The sequence below is a fragment of the Gasterosteus aculeatus genome, chromosome 6, assembly GCF_964276395.1.
Source record: "Gasterosteus aculeatus chromosome 6, fGasAcu3.hap1.1, whole genome shotgun sequence".
Classification (NCBI taxonomy): domain Eukaryota; kingdom Metazoa; phylum Chordata; class Actinopteri; order Perciformes; family Gasterosteidae; genus Gasterosteus; species Gasterosteus aculeatus.
In genome coordinates, this window is record NC_135693.1 from 7,991,709 (window position 1) to 8,013,764 (window position 22,056).

General features: G+C 43.4%; 1 protein-coding gene across 16 annotated transcripts; it reads right to left on the minus strand.

Moving 5' to 3' along the window:
• Positions 1-573: 573 nt before the first annotated feature.
• tasp1 (taspase, threonine aspartase, 1) lies at positions 574-20,849 on the minus strand. Of its 16 annotated transcripts, none has more exons than XM_040179257.2 (14): positions 20,585-20,849; positions 19,705-19,910; positions 19,449-19,516; positions 18,374-18,442; positions 18,117-18,237; positions 17,546-17,630; positions 17,391-17,470; positions 17,118-17,224; positions 14,170-14,289; positions 13,044-13,122; positions 8,821-8,931; positions 7,293-7,400; positions 6,172-6,245; positions 574-1,853 (listed from the first exon to the last, which is right to left on the minus strand). In XM_040179257.2, exons 2-14 carry the CDS (start codon positions 19,904-19,906, stop codon positions 1,761-1,763), a joined length of 1,317 nt encoding a protein of 438 aa, XP_040035191.2. In that variant the 5' UTR covers positions 19,907-19,910; positions 20,585-20,849; the 3' UTR covers positions 574-1,760. The 16 variants fall into 16 exon arrangements, with proteins under 16 accessions (XP_040035191.2, XP_077960191.1, XP_040035185.2 ...); XM_078104065.1 differs by having other exon boundaries at positions 20,628-20,831; XM_040179251.2 differs by having other exon boundaries at positions 574-5,020; positions 20,628-20,831.
• Between the last annotated feature and the right edge of the window lie 1,207 nt (positions 20,850-22,056).

Consider the following 22,056-nt stretch of genomic DNA (forward strand, 5'->3'; position numbering starts at 1 on the left):
GTGCACTGACAGGGAGGCATCCGTCTCTTCAAACGGTGCACATATTTATCTTCCTGAACATCTCTATAGCACATTCCTCTCAGACACTTACAGTGGCCACGGTCCAGAGCCAACAGCAGGACGAGCTACTGCGCCAGAGGCCGTCAGAATCGATGAGACATGACAGACCCTCTCTGATAAGAGGCTTCGTGATACAACCTCAGGAGAAAAGCATCTTTGACAGTGGAGCAATTTTGAAAACGTGATTGATATTGAAACCCCCCCCCCCCACAAAAAACAGTGTTCTGAATTCAAGCTTTATGTGGGTTTTCACATGAGTGATGCAGAGAACAAATAGTCAGAGGTTCCTGGCAGAACACATACTTCAATATTTCATCTTAAATGTTTTGGCAAACTCACACGTTCTTGTGCGGAATTATTTTCTTCTCCAGCATCTCATTCATCCCTGACTATACACTTTTGGTAGTCCACAGTTGCTTTCCATCATATTTAGGCTGTGTGTTTCTGGAATAGGCACAGGGTGAAGCGTTTGTCTCATGTCAGGGTTTAAAAGACTAATGACAGACACAGGAATGTGGCAACATAGATTTTATTTACTTTGCACTGTATTTAACAATGTACATATTCTCATTTCCATAGCTTACCATTTATTCTTAGTTGCAAGTGAAGAATAAACAAGCTCTATAATGGTTTTGTAGAAACAGGAAATTTTGCAGTAAGTGGGTGAAACAGCAAAACCAGAGGAACTGATTATCCCAAGTTTTGACCCTTAGTCCTTTCAAGTACGATTCTCAACAGCACCAGTTCATTAGCTTGAAACATGAATTAGTCCTTATCTGTTATTGTGGCTATACAAATATAAATTGTGATTTTTAAATGATGATTAACAGTCACGTTTGACGGTGAGGTCAAAGGCTGCTACCTGAGCCCGAATGTATCTGCACCACTTCCAGCTTCTTGATCAACTCAACACCACTCAGAACACAAAGTGACTTACTGTGGATGTTGCACATGCAATAGCTATATTTCAACATTTCCAATCAGTGAAAGCAATATATAGCTTCATGAGCTAAGATACATGTTGAGCTACATTATAGAGTATGCTGGAGGATTAATAATGATATGCGTGTAAAAAGCACATGGAAGTTAATCTGTGCATGTTAACGTTGTAAATTGCTGTTTATTCTTACTGGTCAACTCTCACAGCTATAAATGCATCAGTCGTTAATAATTATCTTAAGTAGCAGGCATTTCACAAAGTGCAATCGGACATCTTTTTACACTTGTAAAGTACTTAACAAGTACAAAACAAGGTCTTGCATCTGAAATCACTTAATGCTTGAAGATAGTCACATGTGTTCAGTGATACAAAAACATTAACCCTGTTTTCCTAAATCATAGCGTACATAGAATATAAAAGAGTAAGAAATGTAAGGATCATTAAAGAAAAACTGGTGCATCAAGGCAATGGTGCATCAAGTCTAATCAAGGTGACACTGGAGGGCTGGGGTGGGAGGGGAAGGGAGGGTTATAGAGTTCATGCTGGAGGCAGACGGTGGCAAAGGGAAGTCCTGTAAGTGCACAAAGTAGAGCCTCACACCCCTACCTCCTTCCTGGGCACCTGTTAGAACAGCAGTTTATTACTTCGGGGTTCCCAGAGGTGGTGGGAACGTGGGGGGCGGGGGTGCGTTTGTGGCTGAGCGGAAGGGTTTTTGCGAGCGAGTCTCGCTGAAGACACCCAGGCGGAGGGGCAGCGCGGCTCACTCCACCGCGCCCGTCAGTCGACACACGCCTCCTTCGATGGCCAAGCACTGTCCAGCAACCGTGCCGGGTGGTAATCTGGATATGTGTGTCTGCAGGTGACCAAGGGAGACACAAACACACACACACACACACACACACACACACACACTGACACCATCATCCAAGGAGAGATATACATACAGAGGCAGGGCTACGTGGGGCAAGGGAAACTGCTGGAACTACTGGAACCTTTATGAGCGAACACTAGTCGTGAAAATAGCAACATGTAGCAAGGGGTGGTTGTGCATGTGCCCATGTACCAAAGAACCAAATGCCTGATTTAAGTTAAGGTGGAGATAATAATGACACAAATATAATTGAAATACTAATCCAGATGAAAGCAGTAAACATTGGGAGCACGCAACTCTAAAGTCGGCAGATGATCCACAGAGTGACAAATGGAAACAGGCCGCTAGTATTTTGTGTTTGAGCAGAGACGGAGGCAACTTAGAGGAGGGAGAGAGAGGGCAAACACAGCTGTGAAGACAGGGGTTGATACTTCAACTGGGGGACGAAAGGTGACCCCTGCCTTGGGAGGAAGAGTCCATCCACTTATTGACCAGGACACTGAATGGGCCTGACATCTCATCCCCAGTCGCAGCAGCCTTTATCTCTACAGCACTTTCAGTGGAGGCTTGGACTGCGGCCCCTGGCTCCCCGAGGGCAACTGTCACTACAATGGGACAGCAGCCAGACAGGGCAATGCACACATGGCAACACTTTCAGGGGCTATTATGCCTCCAGTGGCCCGTTTCTGGGTTCCTCCTCTCCCCTTCATCTTCGAAAGATGAGGTTAAAGAAAGGCCCTTTTGAAACTGTTTTGACTGAAGGTCCATAGCTGAGACATAATCGGTGCAGTCTTTTGCTTTTGATGTTGGCCTGTCGGAGGGAAAGGGTTGCAAATGAACTTTTAATTTCAAACCAAATTGAATACACAACTGAAAATATACCACCGGGGGCAATTGGCTTACAGCTGCATGACTTCAGATCTGTCTGACAATGACACCAACGTGCTCCAACCATCACCCCGACACGCAACCCTGCAGCGCGTGTTAGGAGTGTAGTTTGGATTTCAATCTGACAGAATGGACCATTTGACTGTGTGAGCAGGAAGAGTAAAAGGCTTACTAAACCAAACCAGTGGGTCATTACGGCACCCCTGCGCTCTGAGCGCTGCGTGCCTTTCACTCGCTGCGTCGCTAATCCAGACGTCTAGGTTCCAGCCGAGGGGACGGTAGCGTGGCCAATGTTTACGATCGCTTTCCTCTTATATATGGATTAGTAGGACGCTGAAGGATAAGCAACATGGTGTAGTACCAAGGTGAATTGAAACAAAACTTTTTGGACCGTTTCAATGGGTGATGGTGGCCCAAGACAGATCTCCGTGATAGAACATCACTTCAAACCGATATTAGGATTGCATTGATGGTGGTCTCTTCTTACAAAATGTGTCAAATCAGAACGTTTGCATTTGTTGTGGTGGAATGCAATATTTACAGAACCAGCGTTGAAAAGTAAGTGGAGTTGAAAGAGGAGCAAAGAAATTGTATCTGTCACAGACAAACAACATTCTGTGGAGCTATGAAAGTGTTTAGGAGAAGCCAGGATCAGTTTAGCTCTGTGATGTTGTCGCTGCTTTTGTTTTAGTGGTTTCTGCTACTTTTCTATTGAATTAAAAAAAACAAATGTAGGCCTATGCTATTTATTCTCCATGCTCAATGTATGGTAAAAAAAAGGCCCATAACAAAAAACATTTGTTATGTAATATACAAAGCAGACAATAACCAGGAGGCCTGAATCACATGCCTTTTGATTTATCCCGCTACGCCCAATTTGAGCAGGAAAAGCTTTATAGTGGTAATGGCGGAGGAGGGAACTGAGCCGTGGTGGTGCTGCTACGGATCCTGCGAGTCTCTTTCATCCGTCCAATCACGACAAACAATAAAACAACAGTCCAACAGTTTTAGGAGTGCCGCCACTGGTCTGTCCACGTAGCTTTGTGTGGCTCTGTAAAAGACGGCTTGATGTTCCGATGGGTTTATCCAGCGCCAACGCAGGTGAGTGTCTGAATGAAACCAGATGCTCTCCCTCCGCAGCGCTTGGGCCGCATAACTCTTTTACAGTGTCCTGTCAAAAGGATTAGGACACACACTGGACTTCACCGGCCCCCAAAGACAACAGCTGAGTGAAGACCGAGAAAAACCTCAGGGGAACCGCTAGCGCCGTCTCTGAAAAACTGCTCTGACGTCCAAGTCGCTTTGCTCCAAACAAGCGGAGTGATTCACAGTCCTCCTGGCTTCGGGAAACTTGTCTCAACGAAAACATACATACGAATGTCAGGCTTTAAAATGCAAAAGAGAAGCAGACTCACAATGTAAATCCAGACTGACCTCTGTCCTAAATACTCCCCTCTGCTACTGTGGAGCCGCCCTTTCATGTTCTTACCGGGGGGAACGCGGTGGAAGATGGACTGCTAGCGGCTTAGAAACACCCAGTGGGATGCAAATAGGAATGGGAGGAATGTCTGTAACATTGCAGCCGAGACTGTGGATGGCTTTTGCTCTTACATGCAATCTCCACAAACCAAGTGCACTGGTATTCCTAAAAGTGCTGGAAACGGAATAAATTATTTAGGTTGATCAACTTAAAAGTACAATGCGAACACCAATACTTAACTAATTTGTCCTCAGCAAGCATTTACAACAACCCAATGAAGACAGTCCTCATTGCAAGAACGGTTATGTACTGTATGTCTTGCTGCAGCTCGGTCAGCAGCATTGACCCTCATCTGCACTGCTCCCACTTGAGCTCATCCGTCCAATGTGCTTCGAACACTTGCAGTCCTTGACGTCACCTCCTGGGCCTCCGAGTCACAGAGGCAACTTTTAAAAGAGTTCACAGACAACGGGCATTATGACTGGAGCCTGCTCGCATTAAGGTTCCCATCTCTGGCTTTTTGAACTTCACCCCGATTGAAGAGAAAACAGATGCTTCTCCTACGGAGTTCTCTAAACGGAGGAGGATAGGTGGGGGGGGGGGGCAGCGCTGGGCCCTTGTTTTGCATCCAGTGTGGAGGCGTGAAGAGATACGGAACGTCCAGTTCCTCCGGTTTTTGCGCCCACGAGAGCACATGGGAGCTTCGTAGTGCGGTGTGAGGTTTTGCTGGAGCAGCTGTGTTCTCAGCCGCCCTCTCCAATACCACCGTGTTACCGATGCCCTGTCGAATTGGAATTGAATGCCATTTTGAGAGATCCAGAAAACCACTGCCGCTGATTTCCATGCCACTGAACACAACTTTTATAAAGAATACTCCGCGCTCTGTCATCACATTACTTCTGCTTCACCAGTCCCAGGAGGTTACAACTGAATACCATGCACCTGCAATCTATGATTATTAACATCATTTATTCACATATACAGCACATAGTGTGGGAACCACTGCACTGGACATTGTGGAGGAATTGACGTGGTAAGTTACTATGTGTCAACGATAATATCTGCCCTTCCAACTATACATGCATACATTCTGCTCACCTCTTTACAAAAGGGGGGGGGGGGCCTTGCATGCTGACATTCCACCACACAGCCTGATACGCAGAGGACGTCTGACAACTACGCAGATGGATACAGATATCCCCCGGTGCTGCGTGACTTTCAGTAAAGCTTATTTCTGTACTTTAGGACCAGGTAGAGCCACGGAGTGGGGGAGTGGCAAGAGACCAAGAGACAGAGAGGAGGACGAATGGTGGTGGGGGAGACAGCACGCAGGGCAAACACTTTGAAATCTGAACCAGGCACGAACAACAGTGCCCTCTCTTTATACAGAGTGACAGAGATACATTAGCCAAACAAATCAGTCTGAGTGGAGACTCCATTTAGAGCCGGGAGTCCAGAGCATTAAACCCCCCGTTGCTTAAAAGGCCACGCTGAATCATTTAAGTCAAGACAATTTAGGTACTAAGGAGTTTTTTTCAGAAAGGCAGGGTGCCGGAGGGGGGGGGGGGGGGGGGGAAGGAATCACACAGCCAACCTCAAGCATTCCCGATGTTGTCATGTATTGAAAGTCACTAGCAGACTGTTTGCGTATACCAAACAAGACAGCGAGCACAGGTGAAACTGGGGCAGATAATACCGGGTACAAGCACAGCGACCGGGGGTCTGCAGAGGCTGTAAAACCCTCAAAAGGTGGGAGGGTGGGGGAGGATGGATTCATGGATTTTGAATATTAATTGTGCAAAATCTCTGCACTTTTTATGTCTCTCTGAACAAAGTTTGCATGGTAAAGACGGTTCTATCCATATATGTTCCGAGTAGATTTCACCTCCTTACACTTACAATTATAATACTCTGTCAGGCTGAAAAGCTCACCTTTGCTTTGCTGTCTTGGGCCGACATGTAGCCAACGCACATGCTCTCTGTGGTGTGACTCCATAGGAACTCCACTGTGGAAAGCATAAAGGCAAACAAGGTTAACTACAGAATGAGCAGGAGAAAATTAATTAACATAACTATGCATACATATAACTGTAATCATGTGAATAAAAAGATCAGGTGGACAGAGCCAGGATGTGTGGAGAAAACAGATGAACAGTAAATATGCTGGAATTCAAATTACATGTACAAGTAAATCTTTCCATCTGCCAGAGGAACGAGTTTGGCAGGTGGCTCTGGGCGTCAAACTGCGGTACACACTGAGCATGGTCGTTATAATGCAATTTTATGGCTTGTGACATAACTGCAGAGGAAGGTAGGATGCGGTTGAAACACTGTTTATGCTCTTGAACCAACACGGAGCCCTTTGCAGTCCACACTGCACAAGGGCTGCGGCCTGTGAACAGCATCAGACGGCCCACATCACTGCGTAAGTGGCACTTTGCTATCTATATCTACGATACGATATAGATAGCACGCCACTAATTATTTATCCCGTTATATCAGAGATGTCGTTCCCTCCTTCCTCTGAGAAAACATCTGCTCTACTTTGTTTGTGAACTGTGGACCCCGTCCGGTTGTTTTATTGGGGCTGATGGTCTGATATCCATCCTTTTGAATTTACCACAAAGGGGCAACATTAAAAGCCAGAAGTAAATCATACTGCTTGAACTTTGAGCAGACCTCTTAAGTCAAATGAAATGAAGGCAGTAGCCTTCTCAGAAGCTCCAGGTAAAGAAACCAGATCCGCCAATACAATCAGCCCAAGTGAGCAGCATTCAGAAGGCCTCCTCTTGAAGAAGATTAGCTGTTGATTCCACAGTGGGAGGTCTCTGTTGGAATCGGGAATGGTGTGAAACCAGAGCCTGATTGTGCGGGTTCAAACAGAGACCACCCGCCAGGAAAGCCACAATGCCTGCCCCCCCCCCTCCTCCCCTCTATTCTCCCATCAATCTCTTGACGGATTGTTAAATATTAACCGTCAAATCTCTGCCTGCCATAAGCTGCGACGTGGAGGTTTGAGCGTGATCACACATTTGAAGGCATTCATGTCTTACCCAGTATACCCTGAATATGTTTTGATGGCTGAGCTTCCACACATCTGCAGCAGCGCAAGACAATTACTCCACCCAAAACACGGTCTTCACCGACCAGAAAGGGTGAGCCTGCACACACAGAGAAAACACCAAACATGAGACAGCCGAGGGGAAAAAAGATTAAACAAAACGCAGCCCTGTTAATTGAATTAAGATGAACTACGAGAATCCAAAGAAAATTCTTCCATTCATGTTGTTTGCCTTTCTGGCCAAGTTAAACAACTGAAAGCGTTTATCGGGTATATTTATTTTCTTCTGCAGTTTTAGCACATAGTAGGTCAATGACAGGTAGTGTCATTCTGCCAAAACTGTACACTTCTGAACCACAATATTTCATTTAGAACAACACTGCTACATAACTCAAAGACCTTTCAGCTCACTAAAAATTGTGAATAACAACAACAACAAAAAAAGACTTGTCTGGAATACATGCAATGTATACAAAACACAACTTGGATTGACTGATAAGGGAAGGGGAAACTAAAGTTTAGCAAAGAACAAACAAAAAATCCAATACATTACATCTTGAAATGTCTCAACACAGCAACAAGGAAAGTAAATAAATGAAAAACACAGGGGCAATATCGCGGTGTCGGCACTATTCTTTCTTTAATCCAATTTAATGCATTGGCTCCACGTCGTAATGTTCCCAGCACTCTATAAAACACCTTTGATTCAAGCTCGGATGGCATTACTGCAAAACCTTAATGTTTGCTGAACATTTTAAAAGAGGCTCTTTGATGAATTCTCTTACACATTCCATAAAAACACTTTGCATGTTGTTAACATGAGAGCAGTTCAATTATTGTGCGTTCATTGTTTTTTAAGCATAATAAAAAAAGAAAAAAAATCAAGTTAGTTTTACTATATATGCGAGTGGACACTGTGTGTAATGAGAAATAGTGCATTACACGGACAGTTCTAAAAATACTGATGTGTTGTCTTTACAGGTTTTCTATTTCGGAAATTGGCAAACGCATCATCGGAGTGGAGTAAGAGACCTCCACACCAGACAGTCATCATTGATTCATGGAGCTTTGCTTTATTTAATGTGCATCTCCAAAGAAGACATCAAACCTCCTTCGTCCAGCCCGTCTCAATTGTCATGGCGTTACCATGGCAAAGCCGAAATGAGAATGAGATTTCTTCTTCCTCTGTCCCGTCTTCCCTGAGCTGTCCCAGTGGTCATTCACAAGCGCAGCAAACACACGTAACAAGACTTTCTCAAATTGACCACTTCTGAGACGATGGCAAAAAAACAAAACAATTGTGTTTTCCAAAATGATCTGTGGCCGTCATCTCTGATGCACGAAACATTTGAAGGCCCATATTTCAAAGCCGTCTATTATTCCCAAAGTTCTCAGTTGTTACGCCACATCTGTTTGTAAGCTCAACTCTCCCCGTGCACACTGGTGTTCCTTGACTGAAACACGTTTCCAAACACATGTTTGGAGCGGAGCGGCGCTCAGGGTACGTGTGGGTGACTCACTGATGAACTTGTTTTGCATGGCCTCCAGCAGGGCCTGGTGGGCATCCTCAGACTGCACGGCAGCAGAGCATTCCCGGGCCAGCATGGTGCGAATCAGATGCTCTCCGCAGCCTGACGAGAGACAATCACAGAGACACGCACGCACACAAACCTGGATCATTTACTTGCTTTCAATCGTTTCCTTGTTGGAAGTCAATCTGACTCAAACAAGGTCTCCGACGAGATGACGTTGAGTCGTAGCCCAAGCAGCACACACACCGCATACGTCAAAGAATCCAACCCGCATTATATATTCAGACTTTAAAACATTAGCCGTGTATGGTATTAATCACGTAAAGGGGATTTTGAGGAGACTGCTATGTACAAGGATCTGCTGATCTGCCGATTGTGCTTGGAGTTGATTATGCTTTGGTATTAAGAAATGCTCGGAAGACCATATTTTCCCAAAAAACATCTGGCTAAAATATGACATGAAAAAGGAAGATATTGCAATCTTTAAGGACTCACTTTTCAGCCGTTGAAATGAAGTCATTGTGCAGCAGCGCGTCCGCTGCAGCACAATGACTTCAATCTTTATTATTCCAGGTAGAGGCGACAGCACCGACAAGTACAGCTGCCTTGCTCAACGGCAACTCCCTCAGCTCAAGGCCTAACCGCAGTTTGTGCACGCATACTTGTGCGATGCATCACCATTACGGAATTATGCATCAATTTTGTGTTTACAGGCAAAACATTAAAATACCTATTCATTTAAACTGACTGCTGCATTCATTTGAACCAAGAAAGCTGTGACACACTTTTCTCACAGTCCAAAGAAATAAATCTACAATATAAAAGTCTAATAATCAGAGCCAGGAGTCACACCCTGATCTATCTGATGCTCTTCAGTTATGTGATGGTCTATATAAGAACATACAGGGAGGGGGGGGGGGGGGTATTTCCCAAAAACCATGATATAAAAAAATAAATAATAGTCAGCCTGTATGTAACGCTTTACCACTTCCAAGTCCGAACATAGCAGGTGAGCTTTTTTTATACCCATGTTAACACTAACTACCTACTACTTAAGAGGACTAAACTCCAAACCAATACCTTGTGTGGCTTTGGAAAGACAGATATGGAATGCATGATGCATGCTCCTTTATGATCCTACTCAAATGGAAAGTCGCCCGCACTCAGTGGGGAAAAAGACAAGGAATCCAAGTGGAAACAAAACACATCTGGCAAAAGCTCCCGTGAAAACCCCATAAAGATGGAAGAATACAGCCTCGTTGTTTCGGTAAACACAAATGAAAGCCTAGTAAAATATCAGGTAACTAAAACAAAACCGAACGCAGGTCGGTAACTGTGGAGACCAGATGCCTGCAGCAATCTGAAGTGACTTTTTAACGAGCAGAACGTCAGATTTGCCGGGTATTGTGCCTTGTGTTTACCGTAAAGCGCTCCCCCTCCTTAGTGAGAGCGTTAAACCGCGGTAGCGGTACTAGAACTGCAGCAAGATGCCCGCACTAAAGCGGAGACTCAACGGGGGGGGGGGGGCGTCAAAAGAAGAGCAGCGTGCGTGACAGCCAACAGCAGCGAGAGTAAACAGTGCGTGAGCGGTTCTCTCGTAGGCCTCGGAGAAGTGGACGCAAGGGGAAGCAGTCGATGCATATTTAATGAAAGAAAAAAGTCCCACATGTTGCAAGACAGAGTAGAAGAGGGGGGGTGGAGGGGGGGGGGGGGGGGCATATAGGGTGAGGACCATGCTCCACGAGTTAGAACAAAAAAAAGATTGTTTTTGTGTTTCTTCTGATGGGAATGCCTTTCATGTTAGGAAATTAAAAACAGGTGTTCTACTGGAACACACATTATGTTCTCCATACACATAAGGAAAGCTTTTTTTTTTTTTTAAGTCCCTTCAAAGGGAAAAAGCCACAATATAGGCAGACAGGATGAGGTGGAAGTACACGCAGAGAGCGAGCCTCTACACTTCATCTACTTGGATTATTGATGACTATATCAATAGCGGACTGTGACTGGATGACTGGATACACTATAGAAATGTATGCGACATATGTGCGTCTTATGTGATCATAGATAAAGCTGCAGAGCACATAGCCAATAGAGATGATTGGCTATGTAGATGTGCACATGAATCTGTTGTTTTTGTTTGCCAGAGAATCCCCGGATAGAGGCATCCCTTTTTCTTCTGGGCCTCGGCTCAGTGTAAACCCTCTTTTTGGCGGTTACACTAGAATTCTCACAAATTGCAGGTCATAATATATTCAGACAAGCTTTAGCGGCGCAAAATGCCGCTATCTATGTGCTCCAAGTACACACGGCTCGGGCTTGGGCCTGTCTGATCGCATCAGCTCGTCTGCGCTGAGACGCATTAGGCTACAGATCCACATCAAAAGGCTTTAATGCTCCCCAGAAGCCACGTAGCGGACGTCTACACACATCGTAGACGACGCTTCCAGCCAAAAGGAGGCACGTAGTCTCAGGTCGGGGGAAACACTAAAACGTGGTTGTGTTCGTTTGCATAAATATGTTCAAGAAGATCATTTCGTCATTGCAAGGGAAGGATCTCTTCGTCCTTGTAAAGGCTGAAGCGTTTTGTTTCACAAAATTCACAAGGCTGCTGCTGCTGACGGGTTGTCTCTGGGAATTACAAGGAAACTGTTTTATAGATGGCTCTTTTAAAGATATCTTCTCAAGAATCTGGCAGATGGAAGATCCACTCTGTTGTTGCTCTGCTGAGTGTTTCAGCTCAAAACTGTTATAATTCATTCGAATTACTAGAAGAAATTTCTGCCAAACGATTGACAATGTTTTAACAGATTGTCCAACGTCAAATCTTGACGACCAAAGCAAATTGAAAGATTGCCAGTTTAGGGAAGCTCCGCTTTCAATCCTCTGCATGACGGGAAACAATTGCAACCCCGGTGCTCCTCTGACTCCTCGCTCTGAAGCTGACTCAGCGAACACGGGAGAAAGCAGGAGAGGGAGAAGGACAAGCAGTACATGCCAGGGGAAACAACATTATTTTCTTAAATTAAGTGTGTCTAAAAATGAAACAAGAGGGTAGAGTCGTTAAGTAAAAAATATACACGTAGATATTTCAATATGTGATGTATATGTGATAGCTAGTGCAGATCTAAATTGAATGAGATATAATGCAATTTGAGAGGAAAAAAAGATTTATATAGAATCTATAAACACTGTTTTTTTTCATTGAATGTAAGCCGGAGCATTTTGCAAACTGTCTTTTCCTCTTAAAGAATCTATTTACTGCAGCGGAATACAGAAAAAACATCAACTGTCACATCTGCATAAAGCATTAAATGATTTAGTTTAAAGTTTTTATCATTATACATTTATTTACGTCTTTAAGTCAATTGAGAATTTCTTGTTTCTTGTTCTTCTGAATTTGTACCCTATAGTTGAATGCACTTATTGTAAGTTGCTTTGGATAAAAGCGTCAGCTAAATGACATGTAATTTAATGCAATTAATTCCAATTTTCAAAGACAACCTGGAGTTTAAAAAATTGGATTTGAATATAATTAGTAAGGCTCCTCATATTGATGGAAACAATGGATGCGTATAGCTCACATATAGCTCAATAAAACCCTCCTAGCAGAACTACTTGATCCCTTTTGCATTTGATGCTGTAATTAAAAGCTATTTTTCCTCAGAAATAATAGATGTTAATGATGTTCTCATTAGAACATATGCAGAATTCTTATATGAACATACTGACTTGTTGGCAAACAATATGAAAAAAGACCACATAGGCTTCCCATAGGAAACTTCTCACAAATTTAAAATGCCACATATAATAATACCACTCGTTTAACGGCACTCAGAGTTTGCTTATGTATCACGTTTCTGCCCCCCCCCATCACATCTACAGCAGGTGTCCCATGTCAAATGTCCTTGCAGCTCGCCATGCACCTGGCACGCAGCTGACGAGAGCGGAGAGCGATGACTCAATCACCAGAGGAAGTGACTGATAGGTAGGAATGGTCGGAGGTCATCGGAAAGTATTATCGGGACGCTTGAGGCTCGACTCACCGAGCCTCCTAAATACGAGGTTTGCATTAAATTTTAAAAAATCTGTTTCCGATTTTGTATCATTTCCAAAACAAACGGCGGGTTTGTGGTGAACCTTCACGGCAGGAGGAGATGTAGCGTGCACACCACTGCAGAGTAAGCTGTAGAGGGCGAGCTGTGGTTTACCTGAGGTGCTCACTGCTGTGGAGTAAGGGTTCATATTACAAGCGTTTTCTGCCCAGCAGCCGCATCCATAGTGAGCAGCCTGAGAAAGGAGAGCAAAGCAGGACTTTAGAGTTGCAGAGTTTAATACTTCTCTGATGGCGTTAAGAAAATACATCCATCATTTCCTACTTTGAGAGGCATGCTTTGCCAAATACAATACTTTAAAAAGTACACTCCAGGGAGGGGAGGTAATCTCAGCCTAATTCACATTTCCACATTAGCTACACTGCAACAATGTGCTCCAGAGTGCGTTGCTTTGAGCCTCAGGTTTGTTCACAGTGACAGTGTTAATAGTTTGAGGCAGTAAATCCCACTGATTCATTCATTCTGTTCTGTGCCCATTGTTAGGTTGTTTGCTTATTCCCTGCTGAGCACCTCCTGCGGACACATACCTTCCTGTAGCTGTGCCAAAGTTAAAGACTTCCAGCCGAAAAAAATAATGAAGTAGAACTTTTGGCCTAATAATCAAATCATTAGAAATGGGTCCCGAGTCACGAGGATCAGCAAATTCTACGGTATCGGTCGCCTCATCCATTCAGACTGTATTGCTGCGTTTAGACTTACAGAACCAGAATTGATTTAAGTTCATTTTTGGCCACACAGGCAAATACACACATTGATTTCCCCATAAGTACGCCACTTAGAAACTATTTCGGTCTGGTAAATTTCTGCTGTCAGTCGGCCTCGTGCGGACAGTTCGGTCCTCTCAGCTGCTCGGGAGCTGCTGCCGACAGACACAGCTGGTTCTGAGGACGGAGACACGCGTACGGAGGTCGGGCGGGGGAGCCGACTGGACGGACTGAACGTCATCCAAGCTTGGCTTGGTGGAAATCAATTCCAGCAGAAAACCGAACATAGATGAATGCTGTTTCGTTTTTTCCAGCGGCACATCGTTCCAATTGGAGACAAAACACATGCTTCCATATGAAAAGCAGCACATTGAGATAGCGACGTGGCTCTTTTACAAACGGTCTTAAATAAAAGGCAAGATTCAGCCTGGCAAATGATATTGGATGTATTGGTTGTACAAGTTGTTACGTGGGTCTCAAACATACACAGGAGGTCAACAGAAAAAGGGCGTCACTACCTGGCCGACCCTGCCGGCATGTTTCATGGCCAGTCCTCCGCTGGACACCGCCGCAGCTACGTTCCCTTCCAGATCCACCACAATGGCCCCCACGGTGTCCAGGCACCCTGAACCGTTTTCCTACGTCACAGTAAGGAGGGGAGTCACACGAGCAGAAGTAAACCCCCCCAAATACATACATTTCCAAATGTCATTTTGGGCAAACGGAAAAACAAGAAATCCAACCATTCTGGAGCGGATTCATCATCTTTGATAAAAGGGCATTTTGAAAAACAAAAAAGGTTAAGCATGAATTTAGGAATCACTCTGCCTTGCTCATCATATTTCATGAAAAAGTGTTCTGCTGTGATTTCGATCCGCTATTTCCCCGCATTGATTGCACTTTGCTTTTGAAGTGACTTTGTGAACCGTGATGTCACACAGTCCTACATTTTAAATGTGCAAAAAAAGACATTATGCTACATCACCAAAGCTCCACTCCCATCAGAAAATCAAGAGAGTCATTCAATCCGGCAGTGAAAGAGTAAAAGGCATTGCCATTTCTCAACCGTCTCATGATCTCGTAAATCAGCAAAGTCTCCAGGCTATTGAGGCTGAAAACAACCAGAGCCAAATATTTTCAAATGCTTCAAAGACCCTTTTGTCTTTCCTTATCAGCGTTAGTAAGTAATGACTGTAAAACCTAAGGGCATCCTTGGAATAATATTGAAATGCTTTAGCTGGTCCTAAACAAAGCTGTAACTACACACCACCATGAGACAGGTGTCTGGATTACCCAGGGAGAAAAGGAGTGGAAAGAGTTTGTTGCTTGGCAAAAAGACAGAGGCATAAAAAGAACAGTGTATGAAAATGAAAACCAGGCTTGTTACGGTCATGACTTTTTTTCCTTGATCCCACAAATCTCAATAGCCATTTTTAAAACAAAAAACAGGTTATTTCCCGTTAAATGACTTTAGATGTCACTTAAAAGACTAAAGACATGGTTGATGGCAAATTCCTGTAAAATAACCTCGAAGTATGCATGTGAACCAATGAGAGTATCATGTATGCTGAAATAAGTGGTTGTTTGACAGCAGAAAACGGCCATATATTCATCTTTAATATGGCTAATCAGTTTTGTGTAAAAATAACAGACCCAAAAGAACAGTTGGGCCACTCAAGATTTAAGCTCTCATTAGTCTACCCGGCCATTTGACACATATCTTTCATTTTCTCAAACATCAGTTGCCAAAGTCAACAACTCTCCATCTTGCTGGTCTCTTTTTGCGGATAAACCATTAATATTAAGGATTTATGTAGCTGAACTCAATAAACAATAACAAGCGTTTTACTCCATTTAACGCAATTAGCACCCGAACCAAGATAAACTCTCCCGTCCTCCTCTGAGCTGCTGCCCCGGCTTGTAACTTCAAGCCAGAATCCGTCTACTTTCAACTCCGCTCATCATCAGGGCTCCCTCTGATTGTGCTGCCTAATGGCCCTGGAACTTGCGCCACCTCTTATCAACACTTTTATCGCCTCCCCGGGAACATTCTGGGCAACCTGGTGATCGTATTTCCTTTAATGACCCGGTGAGAATGTGGGATCATAACTGGCAGAATTTATCTTGATGACTCAGCTGTGGAGAACCTTTAAAGTCCCTTTTGGTGTAAAGTACAATATTCTAGATGAAATCTGCATGCATAACTGCTGATTAGGAATCCGTGGAGTGGGCTAAAGACCAAGCTCATTTCATTACTAAAAGCAGCCTATTAAACAAGCGAGCGAGTGATTGAGTTGAGTCGGGATTGTGTGATTTTAGGGGAAACCACATGGCTGTGCTGTTTTACTGCTTGGTGGAGAGAAGAGCTGAGCCGCAAGACAAAGCTCCCAATTTCCCGGGCGGTCTACGTTACACCCCTCACTAACGGGCCGTGACCGAAAGAACGAGGTCGCGGATACAAGCGGCCCAAATGAGTCCCCTCCATAGGGTGGCCGGGCTCAGCCTCGGGTTAAGGAGCTCGGACATCCGGAGGGAACTTGCAGCTGAGGCGCTACTCCTTTGTGTCGAAAGGAGTCCGCCGAGGTGGTTCGGGGCTTCTAGCGGAGATGCTTCCCACTAAAGGTTTTTCGGGCACGCCCGACTGGTATCGGGGAAGACTCAGAACACGCAGGAGGGATTCTCCCCCAGCTTGCCTGGGAACCCCTCGGGATCCCCCAGAATGAGCTGGAAAATGGTGCGAGTGAGAGGGAAGTCTGGGACGACCAGCTGGGCCTCTTGCTGCCGGGACCGACCTCGCAACGGGAAAAGGATGGATGGAAGGCCGTGCTTCCCCCCCCCCGTCTTTAGTCTGAAGTTACTTATGGTATTAGAATTAACTTCATAAGAAACTAGAATTTCCTTCAACATTTTTTCTGTTATATATCTGTTCCGATACTCATGTATTGCCAACGAGTTTATTTGAAAACATCTGGTGCTGTGTTTTTTTTTTTTATTAATTTGTGTTTTGAATGTTTCCTTGGGATTTTTTATGCAAAATAGCACTGTATAGTCAACATGACATAGCTACATTTGGCATCTCCACCTCTCCACCAAGGGTATTTCAGTTTATATGGTGATATTTACTCTGGATTTTACATTTTTCTGTCCACGAAAGATTTTGCCTTTCCTAATTAGGGAGTTTCAGATTTCATTTGACAGGCCAAAACATGTGGTGGAAGAATGCTATGTGGCAACATCTAAAAAAGAATATTATGTTTAGTGCAGATGACGCCTCTGTTCACACGGTAACATCCCATCGCCTAGTAGCACCCGTGGGCTGGAGAATAAACAGCATCTTTGCAGCATAACACTTTTATAGAATTAGCGGGAAGGGGTGGGCCCATTTCGCCTGAAGTAATGGCGCTGAGAAATACATTTGATGCCATAAAAAACAATTTCTTACTTCAACCGATAACAAAGGACTCACATTTTCACTTGATTGTCGTCTTTTCTTGGCCTGTTTATGTCCTGTTTCCATTTTTTCAGCCAGCTCCATCTTTCGCTTATTCCTCTTGTACGCCGATAAACTAAACTCTGTGTGGGAAAAATGAATCTCAATCTAATGCCTTCACTTATATGAATGCACCGGCGCCAAAGTAATTTTTTTGTTTTACAGCTCCAAAAAAAACCAATATATATATATATATTATTATTTTTGTCGGTGAAGCTGGTATTTCTAAATCTATGTGGCAAAACTCACTGGTGGCCATTTTCTCTGAAGGGCACGGTGGTATCCCATGGCCCACAGCCCAATCGTGAGCTCCCCGCCCCACTAAAAAGCTAACAGAGGAACACACATTAACAGGTGGCAGGAGTCAGTTTAATACCACAGTAAGAAACTACCATTATAATCACCACGGTGGTATTCTGCCAGCTGATAGTTTCCCTTTCTGCGCTTCACTCAGTAGACGGTTTGCGACTAAGACAGGGTTCTTAATACCTGCAGGAAAAGTCAGAATCATCACAGAGCTAGCAGCTTATTCTATGTCATTTTAAAGGCAATGTGAACAAATCTAGATACTTTGGGGATAAACACACGCAGAAATACTTGATTTTATCTGTATTGTTAATGTTTTTGTTCATTTTCACATGGAATGTATTAATTGAGCATTGCGCAGTTAATACACTCATTGGTCCTTTAGCCTATGCAAACCTTGTGAAAAACATTTGGTTGTAAGTATACATTTTTATATCTAAGTGAACCAATATATTATATGGCTAATTGTTAAATGATACAGATGTGGGAAAATAAGCTTCTTGTTCTCTAAGCTAAGTTTTAAACCTGCTAGAGATTCAGAGACGGTAGAAAGTAAATTAGCCACCGATAGAGGCTTTGCTTACTGACATTACTTCCAGGTAACTGAACTTCAGTACTACGAGCACACGGAAATAACAAATGAATATCAATGCATGTGGAATAACTCACCGCTAATCGCCCCAACGGCCCCAAAATGCAGCGACTTCCCATCCATGATACTCGCATCACATTCAATTTCCCCTGACAAATTCAGGTTGGAGCCCATGCCGGCGTTTGTAAAAGGAGAGTCCTGAGGAAGAATTTAAAAAACATGTTGAGCCGAGAGTTATGTTTCTAATGAACCATTTCATTTGGGTAGATTTCCTCCAAATTACGTATAGGGGTAGGTAATTCTGAATAAATAATCAACTAATTAATCAACCAACTTCCAGTTCAACGAGTGCTGCAGCGACTGCTTCCACTGCGAGTGCCCCGGCTTTGAGTCGGTCCACAGCCTGGAAAAGACACGGAGACACCTTGTTGAAAGTGTAAAAGCTTTCCAGTCCACACACATTGTTTATCAAAGCCTTTATACTTTAATTTGGTTTTCTAGCCCTTACATAATTACACTGCAGAGCATTTACAGGAATACCTCCATATCCTGCCGACGAATAAACGTTATTTAAAAGAAAAACTCCTTTTAAGCCGCATGAAAAGTGCAAACTTGGAGATAAAACTAGAGGAAATAAGTGAAAAACATGCATTGAATTAAGTCTGTCTTCTGAATATGTGTATGTGGAAGAGGGACACAGAAAGCATAAAAGCAAAAGACCACTTTTCAAGTAAAACGTTTGAGCTGACTGCAGAGCACTGGATCCAGCTCGCCGCCCATCCAACACCATTCCTATTGTAAATCACGGGTGAAGGCAGCAGCGCGAGGTTGTATTTCAGTCTTACAGACGGATAAATGGATTGAATTAAAAAAAAAAAAAACACTCCTTGTGAGAAAACGCTTTAGAATGCCAAAAAACAAAGGCTTCCATTCCAAAGGAAAACTGATCTTAACACCAAATAAAAACTGTGTTGCCTCGAAACAAGAACATTAAAGTGTTTGAGTGTTACTGCCAAAACACAGATTAGAAGGCCACAGGAATAATATGGAATGCTCAAGATAATAATAAAGATTTATGGAGTCAAAGTAGTTAACTATTGACTGACCAAAAAGGTTGATCTCATTGTATGGATGAAAGCACACATACTACATTTAAATCACATAAAGTAAACTAATATTTCTGATCAATGCACGGGCTTCAGCAGAATTTCTTGCCAACATGTTCACCATTCTTTTTGAAAGCCCTTAAATGCTCCTTTGATTGATGATTCCTAAACTATTTAACAGATTCACTACACGTTACATTTTCTAAACTCCAGTAACCCATTTAAAGACATTCCATCGAGACTTGCTTGTTTGCACACGCATGCATGCAGGTTAGTTTACTATAGTAATTAAAATAAACGTACTCGCTGGCAGGCTCTTTTGCACACATGCTTGTATTCCTTGGCCTTAGATTCAGAATGGTATCCTGCTCCTGAAAGCAAACGATAGCACATTTCACCATTCACAAAAGGGTTGCTCGTCTTTCCCTGAGCAGAAACTACACTGGGAGACGTTAATGTTTTGATGCATGACGGCGTGTGATTATGTATTATGAGGTGCGGCTCCACAGCATATTTCTTCCCGTTCAACTCTGAATTGTACTCCCTCTTATGCGCTTACCTGCATGCACTAAGACGAATCCACCAACACCTTTGGGCTTTTGATTCTTGCTTGATTCTGGTTTTAAGGACCAGGGGTCGGCCAGGGCGGAGGGGGGCTGCTGCTCTTCAGCAGCATTCATTAGACTTTCCATAAGCCCTGCATAACTTAACAGGCCTATCGTGGCCCATTTAGCCCGTGGTGAGATAAACCATGTCCTCATACACCTGTAAAGGGAAAATAAAGCCAAACGTTACCACTGCGGAATAACAACATGGTGATTTTACGTGGTCATGTTGCTGCATGTGTGAAGCTGCATGCTGGATGTACCACCGATACTACGGGGGCACTGGCACACCTGGGGCATTTTCATTTAGACCAACACCTCAAGTTTAAGCTGATGAAACTGAACACGAACATTCTCAAGATTTACAGCGCATTAAAAAAAACGTCATTCGCAAGCTAATCGATCGTCTACACAACTCACAAACAGTGTGGGAGTAACATCCAAGAAACCGTACAGCTGACGTCATCTACATAATCTCATAAACGTGCAATTCACAGTGCAGATCCTCAAGCCTTCAAATCAAAGCTCGCACATTTTAAAAAAAGCGATCACCCAAAATCACCTACATGTCGTTCAGTTAAAGTTGTCAACTTTCCAAACAGCTCCTGCTGTACATGCATCGTTATGAGTTACATTTAAGTTTAGGGTCCACGTTATTAAACAGGCATTATTTGTTATTGGTATCACGTGTCTGTCTAATCAGGGATGAGTGTCACCGACGCTACGTTTAGAAAAGCAAGTTAATCTAACCCAAGTCCAGCTGACTGCACTGCGTTTCCGTTAGCTTATTAGCTAACAGCTCGCTAACACATCAACAAAACAACATCCACTTACGAGTTTCGCTCCTTTTCTACCAGCAACGAAACTGCCTGCTTACCACGATTGTATGTGACACGGGTTTAAAACACAGGGGTGGACGGACTACGGGGGGGAAAACGGATAAACTTTGCTGCCAAGGACTTTCACTCCTCTGCGCTAACAGCAGCTAGTTAGCTGTAGCTTAAACTACTTCCTGGTTCAGATACACGTTGCTAAGGAAGTGCGCTGAATCCAAACAAAGACACACGTGGATGAAGCTGCACCAAAAGAAACTTGGATTTTGCTCTGCTGTTGGAGAAAATAATGTCGTTGCAAATGTTGTTTCCCAGCTGAGATGCATAAACATAAAATAATACCACCGTGGTCAATATGATTATCCATTAGCAAAATATTTCAGTAACTAACTTATTTGAGGTCTGTAAACGTAATAATTTGCTCCGATAAGGCTGTGTTTGAAAATAAATAAAATAAATAAATATTGTTTCATCACGATTACCAAAAAAAAGATTTTATTATAATTTATCTCATCACTTGTGCCTGAAATCAAGAGTAGGTGCATCGATTTAATTGAATTGAATTGCAGAGCTGCAAGTTAAGCATGGACTACAAAAAAAAAGAGTAATATAAGTATGGGAGAGCCGCACAGGTTTTCTTTAAACACACCATAGACCTTTTTCACAGCAGATATTTTCTCTGGAATGAATATGCACAGGTCCAGCTGATTTACTTAACAGCCAAGCACCATTTGTGTCCTCTGGGCCATTCCAGTGTGCCAATATTCATAATGCAGCACTTTGACTGAGCCTAATTGCAATAAAGGTATCAATAATATTAAAAAATGCACTTGTTTCTTTCCCGCCGCAGCATGTCAAAATGGACCCTCAATGCTCTCCACTCAAATTTTTCCTGTGTGACTGAATGCCAGTGAAAAATGATGAGAATATTTGTTTGTATTCTTATTTAGTGGAACAAACAAAATATAAACTTGCTTTTGTAAAGAAAACTGGTCTCCCATCAGAACGTCCTGGTGGCACCAACGATTGACTCATAACACATAACTGGTTGGTCTGACTCTCACAGCAAACACAAACTCTCTCTAAACACAACATTGCACTCAATTATTACTGGCTCTGACATTGCCCCAACGTTATTCAGTAAAATTCTACTTCTTGAATACATTTAAAGTTGTGTGTCGGGTTTGACAATGGGAGCCTTTAATCAGACACCATTGTGCGCTCAAGAGATGCCAAAGAAATGGCCATTTAGAGAATTCTGTGCTGAGCCTGTCAGGACACGGATGAGTAAACCCTGAAGCGAAGCATTCAGTTCTCGGCTCAGTCTTAAGGAGGACTCTGTATAGTTTTAGACAGACAAGTACACTGCCTTTTTGAGAACAATTCACTTTTAAACTTTAGAAAAGTTGCCAATCATTCATACAGTCAAAAAAACTCTCCGCCTTCCTCTTTCAGCTTTCCCCTATTATGGCC